Raw genomic sequence first — 25892 nt, 5'->3', positions numbered from 1 at the left:
ATCTTTGCACCTTTTACTGATGATTTTTCCCTTCAGTTAATCTGAGAAGAGAAATATCATCGTTCATCAGTAGATGATGGAAATATTATTGATTATTAACCTTTTGATTTGAGCTATTGTTTGATATTTAAAATGATCCATTAGTTAATGAGGAAATTAATTGTAAGAATGGAAATAATCATTACTTATTAGTTTAGAATTCTTATTTCATTTTTTTAGTTTTATCATTCAGTCATTTATCTGTATTGTATTTATATTTTTATATTGTTTATTGATAAAATCATAACTTGTATTAATAACAAGATAAATCAGGAGACAACTTAAAGTGATGTTACGTTGTGTTGCGCTGCCTTGACTCACGTTAGGTTAGAATAGGTCAAGTTAGGGTAGTTATAGGTTAGGTTGAGTTAGTTATAGATAGTTATAAGTTAGGTTAGTTATAAATTAAGGTTAGGTAAGTTATAGGTAAGGTTAGTTTAGTTATAAGTTAGGTTAGGTTAGTTATGGGTTGGGTTAGGTTAGTTATAAATCAAGGTTACGGTAGTTATAGGTAAGGTTAGGTTAGTTATAAGTTAGGTTAGTTATAAATTAAGGTTAGGTAAGTTATAGGTAAGGTTAGGTTAGTTATAGGTTAGTTATAGGTTAGGTTGTGTTGTGGTGTGTTGCCATTCTTTATGTTGTCTTATGTCATGTTATGTCATGTTATGTCATGTTATGTTATGTTATGTTGTGTTGTGTTGTGTTATGTCATGTTATGTTATGTTATGTCATGTTGTGTTATGTTGTGTTGTGTTGTGTTGTGTTGTGTTATGTTGTGTTATGTTGTGTTATGTCATGTTGTGTTATGTTGTGTTGTGTTGTGTTGTGTTAAACTTCCAGTGAACACTAAACAGTGTGTAGTTGTTGAACGCAGCTCGGAGCAGGTACAGCCGGGGATTCTGGTGACGTCACATAGGAAAGCACACACACACACGCACGCACACACGGCGCAGCGCTGAAAACAACAAGACACACACACACACACACAGAGACAGAGGCTCATGACAGCGTCGCAGAAAGTCACAGTGAGTGTGAAACTATCTTAGTGAACCTGTGTTCACCTGTGTTCACTTGTGTTGACGTGTAGTTTGTGTAGTGAACGTGTGTTTAACGTGTTGTGTTAGGAACATCAGGTGATCTTCGCGCTGACGTTTCCTGAAGCTGGGAAAGACATTGACGGGGCCCGGCTATTTCCTGGTCTGTTAGCTAAACAGTAGCTGCTCGGCAGCTAGCCAGTGGAGCTAACGCTAGGAATAGTTGGCTTTGTGTATTTTTGTATAACCCGATGAATGTGTACATGTGATTTGTGTTAGAATACATATAAGATACATGTGATTTTATATAACGTCAGTCTGACAGCGTGACTGTGTCAGGATCGAAAGTAAACTGGCATTAGCCTGGGTCTCGTTCCAGGATATAGCCTGGTCCCTGCGCCTGATAGCTCCTCTCAGGTAGAAGGAACATGTTAAAGCGACTTGAATCTTCATCTCCAAACATGTTGTGAACAATATGTTATAAATATTAAATAAAGCTGCAGAGAATTCTCGTTAAATGTTTCATCATCATTCTGTAATCGATCATTGTCTCTGCTCCAGTTTCACATTCCCCTCTCATCTTTACATGTGTTGTCTCAAACAATGTACATTCAGGTTATCATGTGTGTGTGTGTGTGTGTGAGCGTTTCAAATCTCACACTTACAAACTGTCCATATTCAGTGTTTGTGCTTTCAACCCGACTAATTGCTGAGGTGGTTGCAGGTGTAGTCGCAGCCATGGAGAAACCTCCCTTCAGGCAGAACCAGAGCTGTGGAGACTGGGAGCTGAAGGAGAGGCTGGGAATGGGAGGCTTCGCCCATGTTTACCTGTACCAGCATCACGTGAGTGGAACCAGTTCACCCCCCCCCTGTACCTGTTGTTATCAATACAAGAAATACAGTTTTATACCAGTGTAAGGTCCGAAGTGGAGACACAACTAAACAGTGATTGTCGTACGTGCGACAGTTTGAACTTCTTACTTAAGATCTCTCCCCAAAATTGGGTTCTGACTTGTTTCTGGAGTTTGTGTTTGACGTGTGAAGAAGCAGCAGGAGATGGTCCTGGGTCAGACTCGTTCACAACAACAGGAACGTGTGGAGAACATGTGTGTGTGTGTCCGTCCTTGTTACATGGCTTCACTTTTCATCCTGAGAGATTAGTGTTCTTTCAGTTTTGCGTCCGTCGCGTGTTAGAAACCTCGTCGACACGCCCACTCGCTAGCTTTCCAGCCTTCTGTACTCTCACGTGCACTCACGCTGACATTTTTACGAGGCAGCAGGCAGGAAAGGTCTGAGGCTCGGACGTTTCCCTTCTCACACGCAGCCACCTTCCAGAACATTTCAGGGAAATACCCAGACTTGAGTTCACCGTCTGAGAGCCGCTTCAGTCGGCACTTTTCAACAGCCCTTGGCCAACGGTTCAGCAGGAGGGCGGAGACATTCCACGGGGTTGCGTGGCCGCCAGTGGCACAGGAAACACTGTTCACACACAAGGAAGAAGGGATTCAACAGATTCACCTGGCAAATCTGGTTCAGTGAGTCAGGAAAGTAAAAGTGAAAGATGCTGGGATCATTACCAGGCCGATCCGAGCAGTGACCTCCACGGTCTGTTTGAGCTTTTCACTGGAAACCTTTGGGCAGCTCGTGATCTCAAGAAGAGTCAAGCACGAACATTAAGACTCTTAGGTGTCAAGCTGGGCAAGACTTCCACTTCAGTTTCAGTCTTTTATTTTGTTTGCTGCAGTTGTTGAATTGTCATTTATTTTACACTTAATAAATCAAGTGAATGACTCTGTAAGAATTCTGCCGAACTACACAAACTGTGACTTGTGGGTTAACTTTAATGTATTTGTATCGTAATGGAATTTCTTCTGCCTGTTTTCTAGGACACAAATGAAAAGCTCGCTGTAAAAATGTGTCGTCTTGAGCTCACGGCAAGGAACAAGGACCGGTGGAGCAGAGAAATCCAGATCATGAAGAAGTTCGTACTTATTTTCATCTACTTCCTGTCTGATACGTTGATGATGATGCACCTGCACAGATGTTCTTTGGTCAATGCAGATGTTCATTTAAATGAACTTTGACATCTGAGCTATTGTAGCATAAGATTATTAAACTATAACGAAGTCCTGTCTCTCTCTCTCTCTCAGATTGAATCACATAAACGTTGTGACAGCCCGAGAAGTCCCAGAGGAGATGCAGCACATCGCCCTGAACGATCTGCCGCTGCTGGCCATGGAGTACTGCTCCCGAGGAGACCTGAGGAGGGTGAGCCACTCGTTCACAGTGATGCAGCTACTTTTATACATGATGTTCACATGAGTTCACTGTCGTGTTTACTGGTCATTTTCATCAAGATCTGCGTCCACACTGAAACACCTGAACTACAGATAAGATAAGACGAGTGTGATGGACCAGACCGGGAATTCAGTTTAGTGTGAATATCGTGTTGAGTTCACATTTGTGTTAATCACTGATCTGACAATGTAAATAAATATGCATCGTGTTAAAGTCTGTAACAAGCTCATGAGTGTGTGTCCTGACAGGTTGTGTCACCGCTCGTAGTTCTACTGCTGTGTGACTCAAACACTTTTATCTCTGTCGCAGGTTCTGAGCAAACCTGAAAACTGCTGCGGTTTGAAAGAGAGCGAAGTGTTGTCCTTACTCAACGATGTTGGTACGACCGAACCTTGTCTTTTGTTCACCTCGTTCATTCAGTCGTGTCTTTCAGAGTCGTTCACTTTAACCTCTGACTCCTGCTCCAGGAGCTGGTATCCAGTATCTGCACGAAAACAAGATCATCCACAGGGATCTTAAACCTGAGAACATTGTGCTGCAGGACATCAACGGAAAGGTAACCTGCCACGTTTTGATCTTCGGCCTCCTCTGGTTGACTTTACACCTTCAATTAGATTATCTCACGTTTACCTTTCTTCTTCTTCTGCTTCAGCTGGTTCACAAAATCATTGACCTGGGCTACGCCAAAGACCTGGACCAGGGGAGTCTGTGCACCTCCTTCGTCGGCACGCTGCAGTACCTGGTAAGAGCTGAGACAAACAGATGCACCTATCTTCATGTATCAATGTCTTATTCTAATTAGGAGTTTAAATCTTTTAATCCTCTTCCTGTCTTTACTAATAATGAAATGTAGAGATACTACAGTTAAAACATGTACAGGATAAACAGTAGAAAATGGTTTTATCACTAAATTTATCGACCAAATGCATCACGAGCTGCTTTCGAACTCGCACCGAACTCTGGATTATCTCCCTTGAAGTTATGAATGCGTCTGAGCAGAGAATCTCCTGCTGAACTCTTGGTTTGTGAAAGACAAACTCCGGAGAACGTCTGGACCCGAGCGTGCGGACGTTCTCCGGAGTTCATGTGTGGAAATGGCTCCAATGAAATGCAGCACTTGTTCCCTGCAGGCACCGGAGCTGTTTGAGAACAAGCCGTACACGGTCACTGTGGACTACTGGAGCTTTGGCACAATGATATTCGAGTGCAGTTGTGGTTTCCGTCCTTTCTTGCACAACCTTCAACCTGTGCAGTGGTGAGTTGATGTGAAAAGCACAACATTATGACAGAAGTGAGTTATTGGAGCAACAGGGGAGGTTAGTCACCGCAGTTCGGTCTGTTAATCAACACAGACGACGGTTGTAGCTGCAGCTCATGGAGGCAAGTTGCAGTAATTTAGATGTTAAAGTATCCGATTGCTGCGATTTATGTCAAACTAGATCAAACTCTTCTCAGAGTCATAACTCAAGTTGAACATGAACTCACACTTGTAGATTCATTATTTCTAATGTCCATACATCTGCTTGTAAATCATTGGAGAAACATTCTTCTTGTATCTTCACAACTTGCCTGAGAAACATCACATTTTCTTAAGTACCACAGTAAAGCAGTGAAAGTTGTCTGTACATTCAAACATCGCAAACATGGACTACAACATAAAATATATTCATAATAATGTAAATTCAAGACATTTCACACATTTTATTCGGTTGGAATCAGATGATGTTTGGGATTTTTTTCACTACTTTTGCTTGACAAGAGGATTTTTATTGATGGCTGATACATTTTTCTGTAGATTGATTACACGATGAGTAATCTACTCTCGTCTCTTTTCATTCACAGGGCGACCAAAGTGCGGAATAAAGGTCCTAAAGACATCATGGCGGTGGAAGACGTGAGCGGAGAAGTCCGATTCTCCACACACCTCCCCTACCCCAACAACCTGAGCAGGTTGGACCACTGTGACTGTTACGGTCCCTCAAATGAAAGACGTGTCTGCTGTTTGCTGCTCCTCTCTCTCCTGGTACATGTCATTAATTTGCTGTCTCACAGGACGATGTTGGAGCCGATGGAGTCTCTGCTTCAGCTGATGTTGAAGTGGGATCCTCTCCACAGAGGAGGCAAAGTGAATTCTGACACCAAGAAACCCATGTGCTTCGAAGTACTGGAGCAGATACTGAGCACCAAGGTGAGTTTTTGACAGACTTTTTTCACTTGAGTCAGTTGTGCCTGGATCTGAAGACTTTGAGTTTGAGAATGTAAATGCCCTGCTCATCTTTCCTCTCCCCCTCTGTCCCCTCAGGTCGTCCACATCCTGAACATGACCACCGCTCAGGTCCACTCTTTCCAGCTGACTCCGGACGAGAGTCTCCACAGCCTGCAGAAACGCATCGAGGCCGAGACCAAGATCGAGGTGGTGAACCAGGAGCTGCTGCAGGAGACGGGCGTGTCCCTGGACCCCAGGAAGCCCGCGGCGCAGTGCGTCCTAGATGGAGTGGTAGGTTGAATAATGATCACTTTGAAACCCGCTGACACCGTCTCCAGCTTTATTCAGAGATGTTCTGATACTAGCAATGGAAATGTCTTAGATATTGCTGGAATTGCCACACATATACAAAAAGTCTATACACTGATATCACATCTTTTAAGAATATTAGTTTCAACCAGATAAAACTGCAATTTTCTTTCCCTTGACATCACTCAACCTTCACCGCTCCAAAACAGCCGTTGTGCTGTAGTGTCGGTGGCAAAATCCGTTCTAGCTCTGTTAAGAAGAAGTGATTTCTGGTTGTGAAGCATTCATTTTGCAATATTTCACCCTGGAAAGTCCCACAAGTCAAAAGGCAACGTGATCGGTATGCAAGACCTCAGTTTCATCAGGTTGTAGCAATGCATTGGCTCAGAGGTTTCCTGGTTGAAGTCAAACCACTTGAATCAAATCAAACCCAGCCCTCGTTAAGAAATGACCAGTGTATATGGGAAATGCTATAATAATTGAATAATTAAAAGTTTGGCGCACTGGTGCAACCGATGTAAAAAGTTAGTCTGGAGCCCTGATCGGAAAAATAGGATCCAAACATCTCGAGCTCTAATAGAGTAAAAACTACTTTAGAACAAATCCTTCTTCTAATGTTCTTCTCTCCCTCTGGAGCATTTACAAGCTCTTTAAGTGACTTGTCTCAGGGCTGTAGAAAAGGAATCAGGAAAAGCTGCGTGTGCACTTCTTATGATTCATACCACACCGGCCGTACGTGCGCTGAGGGACTTTGAGCCGCCCGGTAATGAGGTGTTTGCAGTAACTGATGATCTCCTGCTCTGCTGTGTAGAGAGGCTGGGACAGCTACATCGTCTACCTGTTCGACAAGAGCATCACCAAGTACTCGGGTCCCTTCAGTGCCAGACAGCTGCCCGACAAAGTCAGCACCATCGGTGAGTGTGTGGTTAAGTTCTTCATGCTGCTGATGAGACTCTGTGAAAACAAGGAAACAGATAAATGTGCTCTGATGGAACCGATAGTGAAAATATTGAACACATCGCTGGTTCCCCATCTTTCTCCTGTCTGAGTTAAACTGACGGGTTCAAAATCTATATCACAAGATGTTTTTACTGTGATGAATATAATTGCTCATGATGACTTCATGTTTCCAGTGTCCTCAACACTATGGATTTTGTTTTACCTCAGACTTTGTGCTTTTTTAACTTTTACAAAAACCTTTATACCGAACCAGAGGAAAGAAACACTGAAAAACGTCCTAAGTTTGGTTTGAACCTTTTCAGTTCAAGAGGCCAAGACGCAGCTGCCCCTGGCGGCGCTGAAGAAGGTTTGGGGTGAAGCAGTGAGCTACATCTGTGGCCTGAAGGACGACTACAGCAGACTCTTTCAAGGACAGAGGGCAGCAATGTGAGTCACGTGACCGAACGAGCGCTCTTTATTTAGCTTATTGGTTATTCTCAGATGTTCCTCCATGTTTTTAAAATGACCTGTTTTACATTAATAACTGTCGGATGCTTTTTTTATTTCACATAACTCCAACTCTTTTCCAGGCAAGACCCTTAATCTGTAAATGTAATGAGAAGAGGCTGTTTGTCTGTGTGGACAATTCTAGCTTCTGTTTCTGTTCCCTGATTCTCTGCTAACTGGAGACAGAACATGTTGTCATACAAGTACCTACACTCTTAACTGTCTCCTCTTCTTCCTCCTCCTCCTCCTCCTCCTCCTCCTCCTCCAGGCTGAGCCTCCTGCGCTACAACACCAACCTGACCCGCTGTAAGAACAGCATGTTCGGCTTCTCTCAGCAGCTGAAAGCCAAGTTAGATTTCTTCAAGAGCAGCATCCAGTACGACCTGGAGAAATACAGCGATCAGATGCACTACGGCATATGTGAGTGTTGACTGGCAGCTTTTGTTTTAATCTGAGTTTACGTACAAGATGTTTTTACGACTCTGAGCGGGACGTTTCTTGTTTTGATGATTTGTCTTGTGTTCGTCTCGAAGCCTCTGAGAAGATGCTGAAGGCCTGGCAGGAGAACGAGGAGAGAGCTGCTGCCTTTGCACAGGTGATGCATGCTGACAAAACACAACACGCGTGTGAAGCATTCAAGTTGTCCTCTGGTGTTTTCTCAGTGCAAAGCAGTGACCACCCATTCCTGTTTCTGTCCTGCAGGTGGCAGAGGTGAGCCACTTGGATGACGAGATCATGGCTCTGCACTCGGAGATCGTGGAACTTCAGAGGAGCCCGTACGCCCGGCGCCAAGGAGACAAGATGGAGCAGCTGTGAGTGTTAATGGAGTCTGACCCCAGGCGATGACACGCTGGGTTTATTGGTCACAGATTTGGATTTTTTATGAGATATTTCATGATAATAATGACTTTTTTCAAGCCTAATTTTTCATTCAGGTTAAAAATAACTTGTTTACAAGGAATTTCGAGCACAAGAGAAACCATCCAGCACCAAAACAGCCTTTCTTTACACTGGGTCGCTCACGCTTCCCTCAGAGGTTGTTAGTCCTGGAGCGGTTGTTGTTGCCACATCAGATAAACAAACTGAATGACATGCAAACTTTACTTAAGTCGCCTCTCGTACTTCACACATGCTCGTACTCTCTGTGGTCGTCCTCTGGATCGAGGCACCTTCGCGTGTCCTCGGAGCAGCCGTCCACTCGCCACCTGCCTCTGTGAGATTAGATTTAAAGGGTTTGTTGTTTGGAAACAGACAGACCCTCGTCTGTGCGGCTGGGAAAGCTTTAGCTGGTGTGACTTCACTGGTATTTTAAACATGCTGCATCACACAATAATCTGCTGTTTAACTGACCAGGAAATAAACTGCTGCTTGTGCCAATCCTTCACGAGTTTTCTTTAAGTTATGATGTCAGAGCTTTAGAATCTATGTTTCTCAAATGTTTAAATCTTTTTCTACTGCAGGGAAGAAAAGGCAATCGAGCTCTATAAGCAACTGAAGATGAAGTGTAAAAGTAAGAAAAGCACATTTTTAAAATCAACTTTATATTCTGTTCAAAATGTTAAACAGAGGATTTGATGCATTTGTCAAAGTGGAGCGTGTGTTCAGTGTGTTGTCTGCTGCTTCTCTCTCAGTATCTGAGACGGACGTGAGCAGCGACAGCTCTGAGATGGTGAAGGCCATCATTCAAACTGTCCAGAACCAAGACAAGGTCCTCAAAGATCTGTACACGCACCTCAGGTACAATCCAGATATCTGAATTATCTCCTGGAAATACGAGCTGTAGAATTACTCTGTTTGTTTTACATGTGATTGTGAGTCTGTTTTTACCAGTGTTCATTATTAATGTATCGTCTGATATGAAAAGACCACAAAGAGCCACTATTCTATTTTAAGGTTTGCTGTGTCCTCCCAACAGAAAGATCCTGATCAGCAAACAGAAGATCATTGACTTGTTTCCACGGATTGAGAAAACCCTGGAGAGCATCAAGGACGCTGACAACACCGTGATGCAGATGCAGATAAAGAGACAAAGAGAGTTCTGGCATTTACTGAAGATCGCATGTGTAAGTGCTCACTTACGATTTCATGGCTTTATTCCTGCAGCAGCATGACAGGAGGCATCACGTGTCCAGCTTCTGTCCAAATGTTGGTTTGTACGTCTGTCTCATTCTCATGAGACAGGAATTTCCTCAAATTTGAAATCAAGGAGGAAGTTTGGTGCTCAAATAGTCACTGCGACCACAACTTATTCACTTATAATACTGCTCAAAATACACTTGACTCCTTCTGTTAGACTCCTGCGTCAGTCTGGTAATCGTTGCTCAGTAGAAACTCTCTCTCTCTCCTTCAGGCCCAAAACTCGTCCCGGAGCTCGATAGCAGCCAGTCCCGAGTCGTCCAACCTGATGCCGGTGTCCCAGTGGTCCCAGTCGGCTCAGCCCGTCAGCTCCCCACATCCTCTGACCTCCCTGCCCGGGCCCAACGACAGGTAACCGATCACACTGATGGATCTATGAGTTACTATCGATCACCTCAGGTTGGGGAGCGATGTCCACGTTCAACACAGACATTTGACTTCATAACAGGATGTGAAGGACAGAACATCACACGAAGCACACGCGTCTTTTTAAAATGGGTCAAATTCACTGTTTTATTACATTTCATGTGTGAGGATGATTTAAATCTGTCTGTCTGGTCGTGTGATGGGAGTTCTCGTGCCATCCGCTCGTCTCTAACAGACTTTCTGTTTCTTGTCAGTGACGCAGCTCCACGTCTGCTGCAGGAGAACCAGAAGTACCTCAGTCAGCTGACCAGCCTGATGCAGGAGGCGGCCGACGAACAGGCCAACAGCATAGTGGTGAGTCCACTGCTTCTTAATGCCTTAGTCTGGATTTCAATATTCGTCAGTGTAGTGGAAAAAAGGTTTAATATTTAGGCTTGAAGGTTAAGTTGGATCTGAAACTTTTATTTATCATTTGACAAATAATTATAATCTCAGAAAGCTGCAAATAAAAGCAAAGCAAGAGTCAGGAGTTTGTTGCTGCTGTTCAGTTTTCATTAAAACACTTTTATTTCTGTTTGATCGTCTCAAGTCTTAACGAAGTGGTTTTCCTCTTTAAAGGACCAAGACTGGAGCTGGACAAAATACGAAACTTTAACCACAAAATTAAAAAAGCAAAACGCGTAAGCCCTGTGGTCGTCCTCCATCCCTGCTCCGAGTAACACTAAGGACTGTGAGCTGTGAACGCAGCAGAGCGGCAACACAACGACAACACAACGTTGTACAGTTGTACATGGACTCGGGATATTCTCTTAAAAAAAACCTGTTCTTTAAAAAAAAAAAATAAGAGTTCACACCTGCTGGTGTCTGTCCACTCCCATCGTGTCACATGGTGGAACGGTCCAACCCATGAATATTCTTGTTTTTCTACAAGTAAACAAATGAAGCCGTGTCCCTCTGCCCCCCCACCCCACCCCCCCTTACCTTTTGGCTGCACTCAATTTATCACACCTCATGAAAACCAATGATGTTCATTTATACTGTTAATTGCCAAATCGAGCAAACTGTAGCAGCAGAGTCGAGGGTTTGAGGCGGATTCGTGTCACATGGGAGAATATTGGCAGAAACATGAGAAGTGACTCGGCCTCGTAAAACAAGAAGACGGGAAGTGGTCGCGGGCGGGGGGGCGGCGAGGGGGGGAGGGCGGGCGGTGGAGGAGGAAATTACAATCAAGCAAACAGCACTTTGATACTCCCATGTATCCTCTGTGTAAAGAGACCAAACGTTCCAGGCTGACGAGACGCTTCGCAGAATTTACAGTCCCCACGAGACGGGAACGGTTCTTCTCACACTCGTACTCAATTTCATATCATTTACTATAAACATTCAGGCGTTTAGATTCTGTGCACATGTTGTTTTCAATCAAGTTCTGTTTGAATAAAGTATAATATATCATAGGCTCTTGTCAGGATATATGTGACGGACGTGGCGGGCCATCGTGTTCATACTTTGTCTATAATGTACATCTGTCTTTTTAAACACGAGGTTTGACTCTTGTTAATATGCACATTTTATTTCACTGGAGAGTCGAAGCTGCGTTCACGTCGTATGAAGCCATTTAATCAGAGATATGTAGTTTCACTTTCTCCAGTGTCAGGATTTAAACATGATGGAATAATAAATATAATAATGATTCATTGAATATCTCTGAGTTGTGGATTACAGTCGCTTTTCCAATATGAGAATTTTCGACCGAGGCTCAGACAAAAGAAGCAATTATTTGATTAAAAATCTGCTTTTTTGTTCACGAACACTTAAACATTTGATCTAATATTCATGACTTAATGAGCACAATTATGTCCAGGTTATAATTTTCAATAGTTAAGCTCTTGAATCTGCTTGGTCTGGATTGTGTGGGATCAAATCAACCTGTAGTCAATTGTAAAAGACAGTAATTAAGTTAGTGGCAGCTACCGAATCCTCACATCTGTCATTTGAAACACGGGATTCCATCGTAAATATGACGTGAACGCAGCCTTTTTTTTCCTGAAGATGTGAGACGACCTGGTTTCCATTCAAATAAAATAACTGTAGCACGGTCGGCATCTTCAACCACGGACCCACAGCGGCGTGCGGCTGAAGGAGAGTAACCTGCAGCTGCACGTCGTCCTGGGTCGGTCACGTTGGGCCAGAGAGGAACGAACCTTCTCGAGTTGTATTTATGAAGTTGAAGTGCAATGGAGAAAAGATATTTTTTATATTTAAGTAACTTGATTTGTCGGTTTTCTTTCGATTGGAGTGTTTGTTTCCATCCGATGGTTTCAACTTGTCTCTTTGAATGTTTACTTTTTAGAAATGTCGGTGTGTAAAGATCAAATGTTTGCCTGGTGATAAAATAAAACGACTTTGGCATGACGCGGTTGTGTTGGCTCTGCTTTCAGGAAGGTGTCGTCTTTACTGTAAGAAAGTAAACAGTTATAAGAATAATAATAATAATAATATAAACTTTATTTGAATAGCACTTATCTAAACAAGGTTACAAAGGGATTATGTAGAGGTTGAAAACTTTAACTTTAAACTTAACTTAAACTTTATAACAACTATAAATACAAAGGAAAAAAATACAACTAAGTATATCAAATTTGAATTTAGAAAGTAAACATAACAAATACATTTTTATAGATCATTGCACACATCTAAAAATATGACAAACTACAAGTTGTTGTGGACAAACTTTGTAACGACTCGTATCAGCAGCTGATGGTTGATATGAGTCGATCTTTTCTTTATGAAGTTTTTGTCCATGATTAACTACTGGACGCTTGTCGATGGCCCTGCAGCTCCATGTGATGTCTTCCTGATTTACTGGTTTGTGTCTTGCTTCCTAATCGAGCCTCTCGTCTCCTTCAGACGACTCCATGTTTAATGTCCTGCTCGGATGCTTCTGCTCGTCCTTGTCGATTCAGCAGAAATCTAAATCGTTATCAATTCACAGAAGTGTTGAAGGACACGATGTTGTGACGTCTTCTGTTTCGTGACGTCGTGCCTTCACACCCACTCCCACAGTTGTCACCGTACAGAAATGCAGCAGTGAGACACATGTTTTGGATCGGTGACCCTCAAAGAACAAGCAGCGTCTTCTTGTGTCCCACCCTCGGCATTGACCTCAGGAGTTAGAAGCTGTTGTGTATCAGAAAACGAGATCTTTGTCTGTGTTATTCCTACAATGATCGTTATGATCCCCTCAGATTTACCTTGAGACCACAGGGGACGTCCTGACCCCGGGTCGGGATCTGCTGCTGGATCAGTTTCACATTTCTCAAATTAAAAGCAGGAGAGGAGCAGCTTTCTGTGGCTGAAATGAAAAGTCCACAAACGTAAAACCTGACTCGCTTTCCTGTATTTTCGAGGACGTCAAACGAGGTTTGAATCCACAGCTGTGACTGAACATCTGCACTCACGAGTCAACATGACGCTTTTTTTTTTCATTGTCTGAAATGTGAACAACTTTGGAGGAAACTTGAGAAACTACAGCTGCAGTTCTTCCTGCTGTGAAAAGGAGAAGCTGTAAACAATCGAGATAGTTTGACTGGTCGTGTGTTGCTCAGCCCTGAAACCCGGTGAATAATCATGAGTCACTGAGTCACTTTGTAGATGATGGTGATCTCGTCTTCCTTCTCTTGACCAGACGTGTTCTCTGGTTCAGCCGAGGACTCAGACTCGTCCGTCTGACCACACGCTTCAGGAAATGATTCCGTTAGAAGCATGAAGCGTCATGCATGAGTTTTGGATTACTCTCTAAACCTCTGGCACGTCCACGTCTTCAAAACTAATAAAGCTGTCGTCAGTGACCTTCTGCTGCTTTCACATTAAAATGAATCAGTGAAAGACAAAGATCTTCTCTCCTGTTTTGTTCTCGTGGATTACTCTCACAGCAGAAGTGCACCGCTTGCTGCTTTCGGGGAAACGCCCCTGCACCTTTTTCCAAGAAGGATTTTTATCATCACATATCATCTCCTGCAGAACGAGCCCAGCTCCGATCTGAGCGACAAGCGGAGACAGAGCTCGGCTGTAAAACAAGCCACACGCGTTGTAAACCTGTGTGAATCAGAGTGAATCACTGAACACAGTCTCTGCTCAGACCTGCATTCCTCACATCTCAACTCCCCCCCCCGCATCCCAGAGCTGATCTGTTGCAGCAAACTTTATCCATTTATACATCTGGCATCAAATATCTGTGTGTAAAAAGATCTAGAGGTTTTCCCTCAAACTAATCCTCCCAGAAAGATGTTTCAGAAGATGTTGTGTTTGTCTCTTTCCTGTTTCAACACGACAACGCCCCTCGTGTTCAAAGCCACAAAGAAACAATTCCCTCAGAATCTAAATCTTACATTTACTCTCATCTGAGCAGTTTCTTGTCTCCACCACGTCCTGAGGGAGGAAACTCTCTGGACCTGTAGCTGCTGAACGCTCTGTGTCGCTCTGTGGCTGTCGGGGGGGGGAGCAGCTCGTGGACAAACACTTTTGTTTTCCTGCTGCTGCTGGAAAATAAGGCTCGAGGCAGTTTAACCAAAACAAGATGCTAAAAGGCTCCGTGTGGTTATCGTCTGTGGGTTCTTTACTAAACAACTTCTTTAAGATCCCACGTTATTCGGCAAATCAATTCATAAACAATGATAATTTGACCTAATGATGGGGATTCATTTTCTGAGGATCATTAAGTTTATACAAAACTTCATGCAATCCATTAAAAGTTGTCGGACCGACTGTTATTTTCATCCATAGTCACTAAAGTCACGTTTTAAAAGTCCCTCAATCATAATTCTAATAAACTATAGATCTTGTAAATGCTCATATTAAAATGTGTAATGAGTGAATGTCCCAGAGCCTCTTATTCACTCACTGAGTTCTTTGTTTCCCACGAAGCCGAGGAAACAAAAGATTTAAGTGAGAGCAGGAAACATCTGAGTCACTGCTGCTCCGTCCGTCAGCTTCTCACTGGAGACCGATAATTATGGATTAACTGAACTGAGGAAGCTGCAACGTGGGTTGATCCAAAGGAAGAAACTAGACACAACAAACTTCATCGTGAAAAATGTACATTTTAATCATTATTTAATCCACTAAATGAAAAACGCAACATACTTTTGTAATAAAGTGCAACTTTACTTTGTTGCAAGGAAAGACCTTTCATACGTTTTTACATTCAATTCATCATATGTGATCAAAGGAAGAAGGAGAATCGGGATCATTGTGATAAAACACTCATTTGCAATTTCTGCTTCAAAGTGAAAAACCACATGACTGTTGCCCTAGAAAAAATATCAGTGCAGTAAAAAAACGAGATTTCTCCTCAGGGGCTGAAAACAAACAGGAGCATGTAAATGTTTCAAGCTGAATCACAGCAACACACACACACACACACACACAGGTCTGTGCAGAGCCTCCGTGCTGAAAGTACCGTTCACAGGTTTTCAAGTCAAATGGAGAGAGAATTCAAATTAACCTCTCAGTGCAGATTGGCTTCGGACGATTTAGGGACTGTACAAAAAGCACCGGGGGGGAACTCAGCCTCGTGGAACCGTTCAATGGACCCGGCCCCTCGGCTCAGAACAGAACAGCAACTGGTGTGTAGCGGTGGCCTGTTTCTGAACCGATGGGATTCAACACTGGTTTTGTACTTTCTGTTATTTTCCGTACCTGTGGTGGCTGATCAGGGTGAAACTTGTTTAATTCTCAAATCTTTGGGCAGCGGAAACATGTGGTTTAGCCTCGGTTCGGTATCTCTGTTCGATCTCTCTGATAATTCTCACACAGGCTGTTTTGCAAACATTAGTTAAATATTCAAACTGTATTTTTTATAATAGTGACTAACGAGGCTGAGTCCAAACCGCAGCTAAGGCACAAAGGTACGAACCATAGAATAAATAAAGATGGACGACACGTCATAAAGGCGGGGTTTACGACCTGTAGTGCAGCCAGCCACCAGGGGGCGATAAATACTTTGGCTTCCCTTGTGGGAAGTGCTGTGTCGTCAATCTGCCGTCGATGGTTCGAACCCGTTCTCGGCTCGTTGCTGCCGACGCTCACGCTCTATTGTCTCTAGAACAGAAACAACTTTCCTCACACTAATAAAAGATAATTTAATGTAACACTTACAACAAAAGGATGTTTGTTTTTTTTACAAACACAACAATTACAGCTGCAGCAGCTGATTGTAACTTTCTGAACGATAACACTTTCCCCACAGCAGCTGTGAAGCTGAGGGTCGGATGGGATCAGACGCTCCGAGTCAACATCTCAAGGCCTGAAAGTGTAAACCTCTCTGAACTCGGTGACTCGGTCCGATCCCAACAAGCAGCGCTCTCTTACTCATACGTCATGTGGGTCTGTGGACCTGGGGCTTCGCTGGGGGGGGTGGAGGAGTGCACGGCTTGACTCTGGCTGCTGCAGGAGGACAGGGCTTGGCTGGAGGTACAGGAGGAGGATTTGGTCTGGCTGCCTTATACTGAAAAGAAAACCAGACGACCTTTCAGACGGGATCACACACACGATGCTGTTACTTGCAGAGTTAATTCTCCTTGCAGTGATTTCCGGGTGAGGCTACTTCCTGTTCTCGAGAACTTCACTCACTAATGATTGACAACGTGACGAGTGAGAGCAGACGGTGTGACTCACCTGTGGTTTATTCAGAGGCGGCTGAGGTTTTGCTGGAGGTTGAGGTTTTGTCTAAAGGGAAGAAGAAGAAGAAGTCACTGAGACATTTGTGTCTTTTCCCCAAAATCCAGTTTATGTCTCGATCCTTTAACTTTCTACTCCGTCTTTCTCTGTTTTGATTTGGATTCTCAGCGATTATGTCGATCTTTGAACATCACTGAGAAACTGTTAAACCCTGAATAACAAACTAATAGATGTTTATTTGCATCTTCACATTGTCTTGAAATCTAGAGAGTAGAGTTAAGAGGATAATTCTTGTTATTCTGTTCTGTATTTTTCTTATTGAAATAGATATTAAACAGAAAGTGACCGAAAGCAGCAGTGAACTGACCCAACTCACGAGTTTCCAGATCAACAAACGTAAATTAACACACAGCTGAAAATAGTCCCAACAAATAAACAGCTTCACCCTGTTTCAGAAGCGTTTGTTAACTTTACAACCTCCTGCTGTTTTAGGAAATAACAGTTTTCAACACCGCAAATAACTTTCTCTGTGCATTATGTAATGTGACTCCTGAAAGCACTCCTCACTTTGCAGTTTGTAAGAGATCACATTCCAGGACATGTTTAATTGAAGCTTACCTGCTCGGTTTGTGAGGTAGACGACACCAGAGACTCGTTCTGTGGCGGCTGGAAACAAAGGACACGTTGTAATCATCACATGATTCTGCACCGACAGCGTCGTGAATCCTTCTCTGAGGCACTCACCTGCGGAGCTGGTCTGCTGGGGGTCACGTGGACGATCAGAGGAGCACAGGCTTGTGCCGCCGTTGACCCCATGAGAGTAGGCTGACTGATCTGAGGTCTTTCTTTAACGTCTGCTCCCTGGAACATCGGGTTCAACTTGCCTGGGGCCGAATGCACTTTCCTGCAAACACAGAATTCATTCAGCCGGGAAGTGGGAGAGGACGGAAACAGACACAAGTCATTGAGTTGAAAGTTTAAGAAACGACCTTTTCGAGATGAAGTTGTCCATGTTGTCCTTTTTACAGCACATCACTCCCGTTATCACCACGGCGATCAGCAGCAGGACGGCGAGAGCGACACACACGCCAATTATTATTCCCTTCTGACCTGCAGGCACAGACCGGGAGGCGTTCAGATGCTATAATATACACAACGTCGTACTGTACACAGCTTGGAAATTCATCTTATGTGGAACAAGATAGTTATACTGTCTGCATAATCTAAAAGCAAGCTGGAGGGATCACCAGCGGCAAGTCTTCACAGAAACAGGAGCCACTGAGTTCACCACCTTGCTCCTGACTTAATGTAAAGCTTCATTCATCCAGTTTGGTTCATATCTGCAAAGCAACATCCCCGCGGTGCTGCCGTTCTGTCAGGGAGGAAGCTAAGATGGTGTGAAGCCATCTTTACAGCTGTTCACCACAGAGACAACTTCACTTCCATCCCCGAGACCTGGACCAATCTGGTGCTTACTGATAAAAGAGGTGAGAAATGTTCACCGTTTCTTTCTCAACGCCTCAGTGAAGACAGAGCGAAGACTTGGTCAACAGCTGAAACTACAAACTGTCCTGATGTTAATCTGGACATTTCACCATAATGAGGTCAAAACACATTTCATTACTTCTTTGTTCTGATCAAAGATAAAGTTTCACAGTTTTGTTCCTCTCTGTTTTTTTTGTGAAGATTGAATTACTTTGCAAACTCCAGTTTGAAGGGAGACTCCATGTTTCTGTTGCAGTGATCACAGGTTCTGAAGGTAATAAATTAGCTCCTGGTGCCAAAACACCACATTTCTGACATATTCCAATGTTTCTTCGTTTGATAAACTTTCTCTAACTTCAACTGGAATCGAGACGATGAGGTTTTTTAAATGAGGTGAACTTGAAGAAACCAGTAAAAAAGGATTAGATCTGCGCTGGGAGAACACTCATACTGAATCATCCTTTTTTTTAAACTTACTGGAAAAATGACTCAACCATCAGGTGTGACCTGTTTCTTCCTGAACCGCCCAGTGAGAGTTTGACCTTCAACTCAAACTGATAAGATTGTATTATATTATGAGATATAAAATAAAATCCAGGGACCGGTTCCGTACCTTGAGGTAAATCTGCGTACAGGACATCGCAGTGAGGCGGAGCCCAGCCGGGAACGCACTGGCACTCGCTCTTGTGATTACACACCTAAAGAAAGAAAGTAATTTTAGACATGAGTCAAACACTCGGAGTTGAACTTTGGTCCAGAACTGGCAGATTAAAAACCTTCTTCTTCTTCTTCACTCACCCCGTGATTGTTGCATTTCTTTGAACATTCCTCCTTTTTCCCATAAACTGATATGTCCACACATCTGTGGTCGAGGCAAACCTGTGCACACGAGCATTTCTCAGCAACACGTCCAACCTCATTAAAGACTTTACCTTACATGACTCTACTCCCAAGTGTTTTACCTTATTTGGTCCACAGCTGGTTCCTTTAGGCACCATGTCAATGTTCCTGGTGTTGTCATCCTCCACCACGTTGCACTTTATGCCACGCACAGTGTACGCTGCCATCTTACCAGTGATGGACTCGCCCCCCCCTTGACAAAATATAGACCCACACTTGTAATTCCTACAAAAAGAAGAGAAGAATTGAATCAGTAAGTTGATCGAGCACTTTGAAACCCTTCGTGAGCCAAGTTCCCTTCGATGGGATCGACCGGCAGGACGCTCGGTGCCGTGGTACGTACTGCGCCGTGCAGGGGATGTAGCCCAACTTGGTTTTCCCACAGTTTGCACCTTTCTCGCCTCGTTTGTTCAGGTCGAAACACAAATCTGGTCCAACTCTGGCCCCTGAGGACGGAAGACATCCAGGGTTGTTAGCGCGAACACATGAAAGGTCAGGACTTTGGCTGCACAGACATATTTTCTCATCGTTTCAAGCCGCTAGCTCAGTATTTGTATTCATATCATTCCTTTCTTGTTTCAGTTCCTTCTTGTTAATGTGAACGTGTTGACTGTACCGGGTCCAAACAGCCTCCAGCAGTGCTGCTCTTGTGTGGGACACTGGCCGTCGTGGCAGTAGCCCTGCGTCTGGTCGTAGCAGGGTTTGCCGTTCATCTCGAAACTGTCCTCGGGACACTCCCCCGAGAGGCCGGTGCAGTATTCAGGCAGGTCGCAGTCGCCGGCCGACTTCCTGCACACACCTCCGGCAGGTTGGAACTGAGGGTTAAAAGGACATGAAGTGATGGTGGTTAAGCAGTGAAACTTATTAGCTTGTGCATTGCTCTGGTATTTTATGACTTCCTGTGATGTGGTCACAGCTACGGCTCATTTGCATCACCCTCTGTTTCCTGTTATTATCAAGCTGCTGTTGACGTTTAATTGAAACCTTGTCCTGTCGTTATTTGAACAGCCACAGCTTCGGCCCGTCGCAGGGTGTGTCTGTTCGACCTTTCTGCAGCTTCGGTCTGACTGAAACAACTCAACAACCATTCGATGGATCGCCATGAAAACCGGTTCCGATGTCCTCCGTCCCCAGTGGGCGAACCCTGGGGACTTTGGTCTTCGACAAATCAATGTCCTCTACTGACATTCAGGATTTGGTTCAAATCACCACTTTGTCCGAGTACAACCCCAAAGAGCAGCTTCAGATTCTGAAGTTGGACAAACACTGAATGTTTGAGCCTGTTTTTGACTCTGAGACGTGACTCGTCTTAGAGTTGGGTTTCAGCTCCGTGTTGTTTGTCGTGGGACAGAGGGGCGTTCAGATTCTCAGCTGTCAGACTGTCGGATGAATTTCTGATACGTCAGAAAGTCTGGTCGGCCATCTTCGGCACAGAATGACTCGTATGTTTCTTACTTCAACTTCAACAGCTTTGCCTGTTCATCTCAGACGAGGAACTACGACAGTGTGAGTGGATATCAGGTTGTGGAGTTCTGCTTCACTCAGTTGTGGTCGTCAACACGGAGCTCGGTTACAGGAACCTGACGTACCTGGCAGTTATCGCAGCACGGGCCATGAGCACACTGGGATCCTTCCGTCAGACGACAAGTCGAGGCATCACAACAGGGGTTCTTGCATTCCTAGAAAGAAAACACAACATGTTTCAGGATCCAGTTACATCCAGAACAAGAGCTGCAGTGGTGAAATCCCAAACCGCTAAAATTTTAACACAAGCAGCGTCTCTGCCAACAAGTTGTCTGAGATAAAGCGTGAGCGCACAGGAAAACTATTTTAACTCTTTGAGGCCAAACTGCAACTCAGCATTAGATCAACACTCACTTCTATCAACCGTAACCTCACAGGAAACCACAGCTACAACAGAAAACCACCCACATGGAACCTTCCTTCCCCGAAGCACATTTGAATACTATCAGCCTCGTCTCAAAGGTTTCACCTCCACAGTGCCACAGTCACACTCTTCTCCAGGGTCCAGCAGGGCGTTGCCACAGCGAGGGCCCACAGCGATGGTCTTGCCGGGTCGGGGTCTGTCCAGGCAGCCGGGCTGAGCTCGCTCCAGGAAATCAGCGAGCTGCTGCACGCTGCAGCTGCTGAAAAACTCCGGGAACGCTTGGCCTCCTGTCCTGAGGACGAGCGAAGAGATTCAAGGATGAACACGATTCACTGGACGCCTGAAAATGCTGCGACAGTAAGTTCACCTTAAAATCACATCATTCTAAACCCATGGGCATTGATCTACAGCTCTAACTGCGTCCGCCCTCCTGGTTTCAGCTTTTCCTCCAGGTGCCGAACCTGCAGGGATCTGACCTCAGCCACACGAGGTGAGCTGCAGCACTGAGGCTGCGTGAAAAGGCCAAAGTTTTCCCTCCATTAGAACTAAGGGGTCTGAGCCAGGCGGAGGAGCTGTCTGCATATCTTTTGTGAATTTGATCCTTCCCAACATTCCATACAGAAATATGCTCAGTGTCTCTGGAAGTGGATCAGATTAGTGTTTTCCACCTGAGCTTGTCGGCCATCACACAGTTGTCGCTGCTGTAGAACGGAAGACACATGCAGCCGGGGGCGTCATGGGACAAACCGAAGTTATGTCCCATCTCGTGAGCGATGGTGGAGGCGAGGCCGATCGGGTTGTCATGGTGATCCTGGCGGAGAAACGCAGAGCTTTAAATTCTGCAGAATTCATCCTAAAATACAAAAACACGTCTTCCTCTGCAGCGGATAAGAGGTCAGAGGTCGGGGGTCGTACCTGGTTGATTCCTCCGGAGTTCCCGGTGCACATAGCGAACTTGTTAGCCAGCCCCACCGTGTTGTTTTCCAAGTCTCTGCCGCTGTTGAGGACAAACATCTGACATCAGGTCAAACTGGCAGCTTGACTGAGCTTCACACCTGCACACATGTCCCACTCTGATGCTCACGTCACAAACTGGGCGTTGTCGTGCTGCGTCCTCCGCAGGAGGTCGGCCTGCCGCCACATCAGGAAGTTGTCCAGAGTCGTCTCTGAGTTTTCTTCAACACGGATTTGGTCTCTGTGCGTCCAGATCTCCAGGCCCACCAGCATGACACGGATGTTCAGAGCTCGATACAGCTGCAGGCGGAGGGGGAGGAGGGGGGGCATTACTCAGGAATGAATAAGAGCTGCCTCACAAACAGCGAATAAAACATCAGCCTAAAAGTAATAATTTACCTTGTCAACATGATTTATTGCCCCGAGAACACGGGACTTTGTCCCACTTCCATATCGTTTGTACTGGAGGGAGAGAAACGGGATCAGATTCATGCAGCGATGGAATCAAATCTGTAAAACAATTGAAATGAGGTTTTTACCTCAGTGTTGTCGACGACCACAAACAACTCGACAAACCTCTGAGGGACAGGGTTCGTTTTCTGGAAGGAAACAGACAAACACACCAAATGAGTGAACGTCCACACGTCCACACAGAACATGTATTATTACACCATATCATTACTTGTTTTAATATTTATACTCTGTCAATATAATTATTTTATCACCTCATAATAAATCAACTAGTTTAAAAAGGCAAAAAGAAAAAGGACAGAATCTGAGAACTCAGGAGGTTTTATATAAATGTAATTATAGTTACTCACAATACTAAATCTACTCATACAGTACACACACACACACACACACACACACACACACACACACACACAAAGCCGCTGTGGAGCAGTAAACAGATAACGAGATGGGGGGGGGCAGATCTTTCCCTCAGGAGTGGGTGGAGACCAGGAGCTGAGATAAAAGCGAGTGAATCTTAGACTCAAATGGAAAAAAACATCAGTTCACGCAGGTTTAAATTTAAAGTACAAGATAAAACCTACAAAGGGTCTGGACCTGAAGAGACCAGCAAGGCGAGGCCCCTGGTCCTGGTTCTGGTTCTGGTTCTGGTCATGGTCGTACATCATGCTGGGGTTCGACGTGGAGCTGTCACTGATCTTCAGGTGTTCATGTCTGTAAACGGCATGGTCTCCGTCCTCAGACTGTCCCAGAGGCTCGATCAGGTAAACCTGCTGCCGGGCTCGGACGAAGCCGCTGTGAGGCCAGAAGATAAGAAGTTAGATGTTTGTCGGTTCTGTCAAATCGAATCAACTCAAACAGAGAGAGACAGTTTTATATTCATTCACACACAGGTTGAAAAACACAGGAAACACGAAGCGATAACATCATGAAGCAACTTCCCGAACACTTCAGACACTTTCACTGAAACTTTATGTGAAAGATAAGTTTAGAGACCTTCTCACCTGATTCCAGAACAGATCCCGACACTGACCGACGAGTCCGCCTCACCTGCGATGTGACCGTGATAGTAACACAGCTCCTGCACCAATAAAAACACTCAAGAGGTCAAAGACGAGGTCAGTTCAGAAAACTTATTTCTCAACTACCGACTCAAATGTCCTGGATTGGAACCAAAACAGAAAGAGAGCAGATGATTTGTCTTTATTTAATTCTTGTGACGTGAGTTAAGATCAGATGAGCTCTCACCTCACTCGGGGACGTCGTGACTCGTCTCCCGTCTCCTGAGTAGTGAGTTTCAGTGAAGCCTCTCCCGATGAGATTACTGTCAAATATACAAGACAGATTTAAAAGACACGGATATTTGACATATTACACTTTTTATTTAGAATCTGAAACAGTGTGTACCTGTTTTTTTCCAGATGAATAGTGTGGGTCCTCCCTTCAATGGCCAACTCGTACTGCACCGTGTCGGGATAAAGCTGCAGGAGAACAACAGTCACACGACACCACCGACAGATGAAGACGACTTTTCTTTTACTTTTTACTTTTGCGTTCAAGTGTTGACTGACGTACGAGAACTTCAGGGAATCTCTCTCTCTCTGTTCCAGATGCTAATAGAGCTGCACTGAGTCAAAACAGAATATATTCATACATAGTTTGCCCACAAAGGGACATTTTGTGTTTAAAACCATTTTCCCAATCTGAGTTACGTGTGAAACCTCCTCACTATTCTAATAATCTAATTATAACAACTGTCGGATGAATGTAGAACTTTAATATTTGTCTCTGAACGATGTTTAGATATAACTCTAACATCAGTGTCTTTGGATGAGCTGTGTTTGTGCAGGTGAGGAGCTGCAGTCACCTGCTCCTCCTCCAGGCTGCTCCTCGGCCCCCCCCGCAGCCTCTGGGGTCGGACCACCTCGTACCGCTCCACGTGAGACAACAGGTCCGAGCTGTGCACCACACAAACTGCACAGAGGCAACAGAAGCAGCAGCGTTACTCACTCGGTCCCAGGGTGGGGACGACACCAGGCTCCGCTCTGATAATCCAACTGACTCCAGTAGAAAAGACTCAAGTTCAGACCTGCAGGGCCGATGAGGCCGAACCTCTCTATCACATTACTGTCAAATCAGCTCTTTAATAACTTCTAGGGTCATTAATTAATCATCGAACACACGTTGGATGAAACCGATGGATTAAGAAATAACCAATTAACTTGAACATGAATCTTAACATGAGGTCAGATCACAGAACTGCAGCTTTTACAGTGTCGTGTTTATTGAAGTAAAACCACAGTTAAAACATTTCTAGAGTATTTTAACGATGCTGTAACTGAAGTAACCGACGGTCAAGACTTTTTAAAAAGATGATCACGTAAAGAACTGAGCTTAAAGCATTAAAACTACTGATTCATCACTAATTATGAGTCTTTTCCTTCAGTTCTACACTAGAGATTAAATCTTTAAATCCAACTTATGAACTAATAACTCTTCATTAATAACAGTAGAATTCTCACTTTGTAACTGAAGCAACTTATTGTCTATAAAAATGATGAATAATGATAATAATAAATAAGATGAAGTTGTTTTTTACCCCATGTGAACCACAGCGACCTCATGTTCTCTCTCTGGCCCAGAATGAAGCTCTCTCCTCGGTCACCGCTGCTCCTCTGGCCCGTTAACTCTCCTCCGTCAATCACCCGCGTCCGGGCAGACCCCGCCCCCGCCCCCCCTTCACGCTTATCACCGCCCCACACATTTACCGGAAATAAGCTGACGTCAAAATAAAGTTAAAGAAATTAAACCTGACTTCTGTTAAGAGTGAGGCTTTTCAAAATAAAATCAATATTCCACTGTGATCATCACAAATTAATAATAACAATAATCATTTTGTGGATGAATGAAGAATTTCAACGCACTTCACATGACTTGTGACTAGGGTTGCAAAATTCCGGGAATATTCAAAGTTGGAAACTTTCCATGGGAATTAATGGGAATAAACTGGAAACTTTGGGGTAATTTATACTAACTGTATTTACCTTGTCATATACAGACATAAATATAAACATTTTGTTTTGTCATAAGCAGACATGCATGCAAACATTTCTAATACAAATTAAAAAAATTACATTTTTGACTTAATCCATTTGTGAGTAGGACTCTACCGTCTCTATGTGGATCTCAGGACAGAACCCGGTCAGTGAAAACTTATCAAAACCTGCAGGAACGATGGACTTAAATATGAAAATCTGACCTCAGCAGTTTCCTCTATGTATGAGGGTTAGGGTTACTCTACAGTATGTTGGACATGAGTATTGGTGGTTTCTGAATATATTTTTACTTTAGAGGAAATGGATGTAAAGTGCAAAGGGGAAGTAGTTTTACACATAAACGTCAGTTAATGGGAAGTAGTTCACAGGTGTTAAATGTCTCCTGTGGCTCAGCGGAGGAGAACTTGGTTGTTTTAACCAAGATCGTGCTGCAAGATCTAGAATTGCTAACGTTAGCCACTTGCCAGCGAGACAGTTCTGTTCCTGTGGACTATAAATACAGTCACCTGTTTGCGTTGTCAATCAATAATGGATACTGCGAGCTTTCTCGGACAAGAGGACTCCGGACTTTCATTTGACGCATGTGATCATGTCGGGTTGAGAGAAAAATAAAACAATCCATTAAT

General features: G+C 44.1%; 2 protein-coding genes across 2 annotated transcripts; one reads left to right on the top strand and one right to left on the bottom strand.

The window, feature by feature from the left end:
- Positions 1–966: 966 nt before the first annotated feature.
- Positions 967–12246, top strand: LOC118100852 (inhibitor of nuclear factor kappa-B kinase subunit alpha). Its single transcript, XM_035146313.2, has 22 exons — positions 967–1064; positions 1798–1916; positions 2960–3054; positions 3224–3341; positions 3681–3750; positions 3839–3927; positions 4024–4113; positions 4502–4626; positions 5214–5321; positions 5424–5559; positions 5674–5868; positions 6698–6800; positions 7149–7272; positions 7601–7752; positions 7866–7927; positions 8035–8144; positions 8793–8842; positions 8964–9069; positions 9248–9395; positions 9683–9819; positions 10089–10188; positions 10453–12246. The coding sequence occupies exons 2-22, from the start codon at positions 1812–1814 to the stop codon at positions 10516–10518; spliced, it is 2289 nt and encodes a 762-aa protein (XP_035002204.1). The 5' UTR covers positions 967–1064; positions 1798–1811; the 3' UTR covers positions 10519–12246.
- Positions 12247–14917: 2671 nt separating this feature from the next.
- On the bottom strand, positions 14918–24911 carry adam8b (ADAM metallopeptidase domain 8b). The gene is made up of 23 exons (XM_047338411.1): positions 24810–24911; positions 24078–24184; positions 23618–23691; positions 23459–23534; positions 23215–23291; positions 22795–23005; positions 22279–22338; positions 22139–22201; positions 21870–22039; positions 21701–21782; positions 21454–21596; positions 20891–21077; positions 20487–20576; positions 19514–19712; positions 19241–19343; positions 18960–19122; positions 18796–18876; positions 18611–18695; positions 17502–17622; positions 17257–17416; positions 17131–17178; positions 16510–16560; positions 14918–16339 (listed from the first exon to the last, which is right to left on the bottom strand). The coding sequence occupies exons 1-23, from the start codon at positions 24832–24834 to the stop codon at positions 16211–16213; spliced, it is 2505 nt and encodes an 834-aa protein (XP_047194367.1). The 5' UTR covers positions 24835–24911; the 3' UTR covers positions 14918–16210.
- Positions 24912–25892: the final 981 nt, after the last annotated feature.

The sequence above is a fragment of the Hippoglossus stenolepis genome, chromosome 21 (genome assembly GCF_022539355.2).
Source record: "Hippoglossus stenolepis isolate QCI-W04-F060 chromosome 21, HSTE1.2, whole genome shotgun sequence".
Taxonomy (NCBI): domain Eukaryota; kingdom Metazoa; phylum Chordata; class Actinopteri; order Pleuronectiformes; family Pleuronectidae; genus Hippoglossus; species Hippoglossus stenolepis.
This window is presented reverse-complemented; position numbering and strand designations above follow the sequence as displayed.

Excerpts from the sequence above, each read along its gene's own strand:
- LOC118100852 (XM_035146313.2), top strand. The coding sequence starts at position 1,812 with ATGGAGAAACCTCCCTTCAGGCAGAACCAGAGCTGTGGAGACTGGGAG. Across the intron at positions 5,869-6,697 it reads AGTGCGTCCTAGATGGAGTG|AGAGGCTGGGACAGCTACAT; the intron begins GTAGGTTGAATA and ends TCTGCTGTGTAG. Across the intron at positions 9,070-9,247 it reads GATCTGTACACGCACCTCAG|AAAGATCCTGATCAGCAAAC; the intron begins GTACAATCCAGA and ends TCCTCCCAACAG.
- adam8b (XM_047338411.1), bottom strand. The coding sequence starts at position 24,834 with ATGAGGTCGCTGTGGTTCACATGGG. Across the intron at positions 23,006-23,214 it reads GGGATCTGTTCTGGAATCAG|CGGCTTCGTCCGAGCCCGGC; the intron begins GTGAGAAGGTCT and ends CTGGCCTCACAG. Across the intron at positions 17,417-17,501 it reads GACAACTTCATCTCGAAAAG|GAAAGTGCATTCGGCCCCAG; the intron begins GTCGTTTCTTAA and ends CTGTGTTTGCAG.